Below are 8013 nucleotides of genomic sequence, written 5' to 3'. Positions count from 1 at the left end.
GCTTCCTTCCCTCTTCCTTGTCTATCCCTTCCGATCTTCCCATCCGTCCACAAAACTTTTTGTTCAGCATAGCAGGTGAGGCCGCCTGGGTGAGGTACTGGTCATCCTCCCCAGTTGTATCCCCAGACCGAGAGCCTGAAGCTCCAGGACACTGCCCTTGAGGCGGTAGAGGTGGGATCCCTCGCTGAGTCCCAGGGAAAAACCAACCCTGCAAGGTAACCAAATTAAGAAAGAAGAAATAAATATATACACTACAATGATGCTGTGAACACAGAGATTTCATTCCAGCTACTATTACACTCTTCACGCAACTAACGAAAAGAAAATAAGTGCACCACCTCACTGCACGAAACACTGCCACTTAACGGAGATCTCACAGAAACGAACTACGACACACACACTACTCAAAATACAGCATGCCACTATATAAACCAATACCAATATACGGAAAGAAACTACGTATATATATATTACGTGGAAATCCTTTCTATATCAGACAGATAGCGATAAACAACGAAATAAGATACACGGGCTGTTGTATGCTACACAGTCACGGTGTTTCTGTGATGACGTCACGAGGACGAGAGAAAACTAACATCTACTGCGCAGCCAATCTGGGCCACCCGTGGGTTAATTGGTAACCAACGCACACGATCCGGTTTGTTGTCGAACTAGTAGATGTGTTAATACACCATTAATGTTTTTTACGTTACAATACGTATATTATGTCCTCTTTGGTAAATATCCTGGTTAACGAGGTGATGTATACCATTACTACAGGAGCACTGTTTATTAATACAGTTGTATTAGAGTTTTATTCCGTTAATTGTGTAACTTGGGCCGATGACCTTCGATGTTAAGCCCCTTAAAACAACAAGCAAGCAATTGTGTAACTTCCGTATGATACACTTCATTTCATTTTACATGGTGTCCGGAACTTCTTAGTTCGAGTTTCTTTCGATTGCTCTTGTCTGTCATTTAGATCACAACGACGAAATTAATAATGTACGTTATGAGATACCGGTACAGAGTTGCGAACATATTAGTCTACTGAAAATCAACGATGGGAACATTAAGGAATGTCATTCACAAACTAAGGAAAAGTTGCTGCCATTGTAAATAAGCACGTAAGTCATTTGCATGCAATAATTTTCTTTCACAAAATAATGGAAAACAGTAATACATCTTTTGGCCATATTCTCAAAAAAAAAAAAAAAAAAAAAAAAAAAACACCGTTCAATTTACTTTCATCCGTGAACATAACTCGATCCCAGAATTCTAGAGAAGCATTTTTATAGTCTGTAGCATATTGTAGTTTTTTCTTCCTATTTGCTGGGGTAATTCAAGGTTTTCGCCTGGCATTTCTACAATGATACCCATTCGTATATAAAAACTTTTGAATTGTGGAAGCACAGATATTAGGTTTTAAATCATTTCCTAGTTCAGACCTCAGTTTTGCAGCACTGATTCTGGTATTTTTCTTAAGTTGCCTGAGGATTAGTCGTTTAGTTCGATCGTCTAGATTGCATGCACGTCCACATCTATGTGCATTTTTGATAGATTTTCTCTCACTATACCTATCAGTAATTCCATGAATTACAGGAATTGTGAGCCCGGATTACAGTTCTTCTCTCTTCTTCTGTTGTTTCTTTCATTTTGCGGCGCATCTTACTGATTGACTGTATCACTTGTTGTTTAGAACAACTGAAGCACAACTGACTTGGTACAAGACGTGACCACTGCTTACCAGTGTTGCAAGGGTTGTTATCAAGGACTTTGATGTGAGAGAAAGAAGAAGAGCTGCTCGACTAAGTGGTATGTTCCGAGCTGTCAGCGGAGAGATGGCGTGGAATGACATTAGTAGACGAATAAGTTTGAAAGGCGTTTATAAAAGTAGGAAAGATATGAAGATAAAGTTGGAATTCAAGAGGACAAACTGGGGCAAATATTCATTTATAGGAAGGGGAGTTAGGGATTGGAATAACTTACCAAGGGAGATGTTCAATAAATTTCCAATTTCTTTGAAATCATTTCGGAAAAGGCTAGGAAAGCAACAGATAGGGAATCTGCCACCTGGGCGACTGCCCTAAATGCAGATCAGTATTGATTGATTGAGATAAACCATCTGTACCGTACAAATACTTTTTATGCATCTATATTTTGAACTTATTGGATGACACGTTTGTTAAAACAAACAATTCTAAAATAATATTGTTATTTCCGGTACGTAGTCTTATTCATGTTTTGCGAAATACTGAAATATAGAAAAGTAGTGAAATTTCTTGGAGCCTGTGGTCAATGCGTCAACTACAGACGACATCATTGCTTAACGTTTAAGGTGTATGTATACTTTTTCCTATAACTGTATTATTTACAATAAGAATAATTGCCGTGTTGTGAGCTACCTTACAGTCACTCTTAAAACTATGTCATATATTAATGAAATGCGATTCCATAAATGGAGGTCTGACGTTCATATTTTTCTCATAGAATACATTAGCCTATTTTATTTCTGGTGATATTTCCATATTATTTCATATTTCTTTGAAGAAGGTAAAGTAATGTCTGAGTGAGGCTGTGAGTGGGAGCTAAGAAATATGTGGGAATTAAGAGAGTGTTTGACGTAGGTAATTATTCAGAGAAGAAGTAATAGAAGACAGGTGGGCTCATGTTCTAAGAGGAAGGAAGTTGAGGGTTAAGAGCCCTCAGAGAGTGAGTTCAAAAGAGGTATGAGTCACTTCAGGTAGAGCACTGGAGTGAAGATGTGAAATGTGGAGGTGCTACAGTGGACGGATGAGGCAAGATGAAAGGTAAAGGTGGGAAATATAGAGTTGAGATAGGAAGAGAGAGGTGGTGCAAGGTCATGAGAGGCAGAGAAAGGAGGAAGAAGTTAGGAGGTTTAGGGAGATCATGTGAGGAGTGTGGGTTTGAGGCTCTGGTTATGTGCGACTCAATTGATATTCATATGGGGGATGTGTGTGAAGAAAGGGAACCATGGTGGAGTGTTATCCACGAATGAGGTTAAGACAGTTATTGAGAAAGTAGAAAGGAAAGAGGTGGCTAAGGAGGTGGTTAATTTCCACGTTAGTGCCAAGAATAAGGCAAACAGGAACAGGTACTGAAATAAATTGGGATGTTTGATCACATGAGGAGGTTAAGCGATAGTGACTGGAGGATAATTGTAGATTATGGAGGAGTTTGTGAGGTGGGTGCATGACAGGGATCTAGCCTCCAATGGCTTTCACTTGAACTTCAGTGCTACGTATATGTTATAGGGTTTGTTTTGAAGATTTACAGGTAGGTATATTCAGGGGGAAACATGCAAAACTGTGAAGCAGTGATGAGATTAGAAGGTACTGGAGGGCAACTAACGTTAAACTGTAGAAGTATTGTAAAGAAAGGATTAGAATAGAATTAAATAATTTAAATAGATATATATTGACCAGCTAATGCAACATCTCTAAACTAATTACCCTAACAACAATTACAATGGTAATATATTGTTTTGTTTTATATTTCAGTCCAAAGTCAGTGAATGTATTGCAACTGCAACACAGTTTAAATAAATTATATGTCATATAAAATGGACCTGGAAGTACATATCAAACAGGAACCAATCTGGCTTGAAGAAACAGTAAGTAAATCACCTGTAAATATCACTTCCTATTACTTTGATTGGAGTATAACTCATATTAGAGAACTTCAAATATGCTATATATCATAAAGTTATTTTGCAAACATGTGTGAAAATCAAAATGATAACAAAATTAACGCTGTGATCAAAAATAAATTCTTATAATATGATACATCTTTAGTCTGTGAACATAGAGCATTATTCTAAAAAATTCAAGGAATTTTAAATTTTTTATTTTTACAGAGTTTTTCGCAGGGAAAAATATGTGAAACATGGCAAGAAACATAAACATTCGCCATTTTAAAAGGTACTACAATTGTGTTCTCCTATCGTCATACCATACACTTGTAGGCTCATACACATTGTAGCATTATGCATTCATTGGCCATTTGCTGACATCTTAGAAGTCATTAATTGTTGGGGGTAATGGTGGGTGGTTGTTATCAGAACATTGTCATTATGCCACTTTCCCTTGCATTCTCTGTTCTGTTCTTTGCCCTGTGCGCTTATGGTGCTTCATGACTAAAAATGTAACTAATAAATAGAGATCGAAGCACAGTGTGGATTAAGGTTACTAGTTGTGATACCTCCAGAGGGTCTTGAGATAATGGTCCACATATAGAAAATGAAGAATAACAGTTAAGTGGTTTCATCACAGTGAGCATGTGTCAGCTTGTAATTTGGTGGCTTTTGGGATTGACTGGTTCCTTGCTGGGCAAAGGCCATTGAGGGCTCTTGTGCCATTGAGTTTGTTTTCCTTGATTTCATAAAAATTACTGACAGTGACATTAAGGTTATATTTCTTCATGTTTGCTGATAGTGATTGGTTAGTTCCTATTCACTTTATGCATTTTGTGTGGTGACAAACACGAAAAACACTAGTCAAATCCACCATTCCAGTATTTTTGCAATACATGATTCTCATGTGCAGAGTATTCTGTATTGACTGTATCATCATCATCATCATCATCGATGACCAACTCCAGTTTCCCAGGTGTGGTATATAAGCCCCTTCCATTTTGTTCTGTCCATGAACCATTCTTCGTTCACAATCCGCTCCCAATCCTGACCCCTCTCCTCTACATCCTTCTTCACTAAGTCTGTCCATTTTTCTCTAGGTCTGCCCACTGGTCTCTTTCCCCTTATTTCTCTTTTGTTCTCCTTTCTTGCAGACCTGTTGGCACTCATTCTTTTCACATGACCAAACAATTTCAGTCTTGCCTTTTGGATCTTCTGTAGTAAGGAGTCTTCTAGTCCTACGTCATCTCTGACTTTTTCATTCCTGATTTTATCCCTCCTGGTCTTCTGGATCATTGTGTGTAGGAACTTCATTTCTGCTGCTTGGAGTTTCAAGTTGTTCTTTCTTGTTAATGTAGCGGTTTGCAGGCTGTATGTGAGGATAGGGGTGTAGTATTGAAACCTATCATATTGCCCCAGGGACTTTTATTTGCATATTGCGCAACACTGTGGAGGCGTTAAATTTAGAAGACTTTGTTTGCGAGGTGGCAAGCGAACGGCTTTTTGCTGTGCCGCGCCCTGGAAGAGCGGCCGGTAGCCAGGTTTGAATCGGCCTGTGGTTTGAAAGTTTGAACGAGGCTGTGGGAGTGCCGCGGTGTCACACAAACGTGCGGCGAGTTTGAAAGGAGCCAATCGCGAGCTGTGAAAGCGAGTCATAGAGAATTGCGCGGGGTTGCTAACTTCAATCATCACAGTGCCGACCTATCAGAAATAAGGGTGTAATCTGATAAATAACCCGTGCCCCACGGTTTCGATACGTCTGATGAGTAGTAATTGAATTTAGACTTCTTTATCTGTTCATTTATCGGCTAACTTCTACATATATATTTTTGTGGCTAGGTTCTAACGGTTGTGGGCTTTGTGCTGAGATAGCGGTTGAAACCTCGCGCCATAGCCAACCCCTCTTTTAAGAACAACGCGGGTGGGTCCATAAAACCAACAGTGGCTTGGGGAAGCGGGTCTGTCTTTCGTGAGTTGTCCGTGGTACAGAAGGTAGTCTCCACGCCAGTCGAGATCGCCATTTTCTTTGTCCGATATCAAAGTGCTACAGTGACGTTATTTATTCATGATTGCTATATGAATAATTATACACATAGAAGCGCGCCCAGACTACAGTAAAACGTATCGCCCTGGTGTAATTTACATTTAATAAATACGGGAGTTACGAGTCCGTATATGTGTATTTACCGCTACGCGTGTGACACTTCGCTCTTACATCAAGTGTGGTAGGTACCACGTATGTGTGAACGTGGTAAATAAAAGGGACGATAGCTGTGCATACCGGGAAGATTGTCGTGAACTAATTAGCTATATTACACGCCAACGTTTCGGGTCGGTTCGCGATCGCGGAGAAAACGTGTTCAATCGTATCGTAATTGCTCTTGCACACGGATGGACCCGGAGCGCATTCCATGATACTTCGATTCTGATCAAAGAATTAATCTTTATCCAATTATGTGTGCTAAGCAATATCTCCTTAAATAGTGTGCACGTATGCAATTGAGCAAGTGTAGTGTTAACCTGTTTTCCATTAATTGTAGGAGTGTTATCTGCAAGGACAATCATGGAAGCTACATGTGTTATTCATCTATGTTGTAACGCCATCAAAGGTGATATGATGGCCAAGTAATCTCCTGACGCTCTAGTTGTGCAGATGGTGTGATTGCTGAAGACAACAAAGCTAAGTGGATATGTCAGATTTTTAAGCATGTGGGTAACATTTGAGGTCAGTTCAGTTTCATCCAGTTTTTAGGGTAATATTAGCGGTAGGCCTATATGTCAGTTTGATATAGCTAAGCAATTACATTGTCAGTTAAGCAGGGGAGATCCAGGGCAGAATGTATGCTAATACCCTCATTTGTGCTTTGATTCATGGTTAGTTTGGTTATGGGAAAAAGGGTTGTAAATGGGTAAAGTTAGGAGTGTGTGTGCATGATATTTTTTTAATCCTTTCAGAGCATTCCGAGGTGCATGTGTTAAATGTTAGGCAGGAGGATAGTTTCATCGTTAACAAGGCCAGGCCGCCTTCTTATTGTGGATAGTTATCATTAAAGACCAGTGTAGGCCTATGTTATTTTTTATTTGTGCGCGATTTCAGGTATATATATTCGCTGCCACAGGAATGCCACGACGTCGTCGTTGGGTAGTTAGGTTCTTCTAATAAGCAGAGACGGTAGGATATCGGGGTGGAGATTATTGCGAGGGTTGAGAGGCTGAGATCGCCTGATATATGACGCGGAAGTCAGATATGGATTTGAATGCATGTGAACATGGCAAGGAAGGGATGTTAGCAGGGAAAGCTGCTTTAAACAAGGATGGGCTTGGATATGCCCGCAGAGTAAAGAGACAGAGTCGAGAATCGAACTCCCGAACCGCTAAGACGGAAGGCAATGTGTGACGTCTTCCTTGAGTGCGATTTTTGCAGTTTATGTATTGAAAGGTGAAGAAGTGATGTTCTGTTGTCATAGAAGATTTTATAAATGGGAGAAATAATTAGTTTACGTTATGAGGTAGCAGTATTTAGAGACAAACCTTCTTTTGTTGTGCGAGCAAGTCTGGCTGGGATAGCCGTGAAGGAAGCAATTACCTGCACCCCGCCAAGTGTAAGCTGCACCCCGTTTGCCTGGAGTCCTTGGCAAGGCAGTATGAATCATGTTCCAGCTGTGTTCCGGTCCCATGAAAAGTGAAACTTTCCACTAGTCCAAGGGGAATGTCCTGATCGCCCTGGCGGACAGGGGCGTGCCACTAATGACCTGGTGACGAGGAAGTGCTCTGTCTGCATGTATATATTTTCTTTATATTGTAATTATGCTGTTATTTTACAGGAGTTGTGTTTGTATACTTATGTACCTTGTATCGGAGTGCCTTGTCGTATTTGTTGTAAGTGTGTTGTGTCTTGACGAATTAATCTTTGTCTCTTAAATTTAGCCCGGAGCTAATTTTCTCTGGTGGTATGCAGCTTCAGGCTGGTTGTTTGCGACAGATCGGATCTGTCAGTAGAATCTGTGTAGTATATAAGTTAGGATCCCTGGATTTTCCCTTATCAGGATTAATAATTTTGTATATGTAAATAGGTGTATTATGGAATGAAACTGGCGTGACTTTCTCTTGTCGAAGCATAGCTTGTGGACGGTCGTAATCGAAATTCCCCTCGGGGAAATCGGCATATTCACTTGGCGGCGTTGTCGATAATTAAAGATGTAAATCAGGCCAAGATTTAATATTTTGTTCTTTTATAAATTTTTTGGTCGGTATTTGGACCGACCTATTTCAGTAATGTAATATGTAGTTGTTCTTAATGTGCATGGCACATTATGCTTTTATTATGACAGTTTGCATCATGTTTTATTGTATTTTGTGGA

General features: G+C 39.9%; 1 protein-coding gene across 1 annotated transcript in view; it reads left to right on the top strand.

Annotated features, from left to right (window-relative positions):
- Positions 1–998: 998 nt before the first annotated feature.
- The window catches only part of LOC136874211 (zinc finger protein 614), a 28740-nt gene continuing 21725 nt past the window's right edge, over positions 999–8013 (top strand). The window contains exons 1-2 of the mRNA XM_067147851.2: positions 999–1127; positions 3522–3634. Coding sequence (XP_067003952.2) covers positions 3572–3634 — 63 coding nt within the window. The 5' untranslated portion in view covers positions 999–1127; positions 3522–3571. The remainder of the gene's footprint in view (positions 1128–3521; positions 3635–8013) is intronic.

Source organism: Anabrus simplex, chromosome 5 (genome assembly GCF_040414725.1).
Source record: "Anabrus simplex isolate iqAnaSimp1 chromosome 5, ASM4041472v1, whole genome shotgun sequence".
Taxonomy (NCBI): domain Eukaryota; kingdom Metazoa; phylum Arthropoda; class Insecta; order Orthoptera; family Tettigoniidae; genus Anabrus; species Anabrus simplex.
The sequence above is the reverse complement of the archived record's forward strand: the minus strand, read 5'-3'. Positions and strand labels throughout refer to the sequence as shown.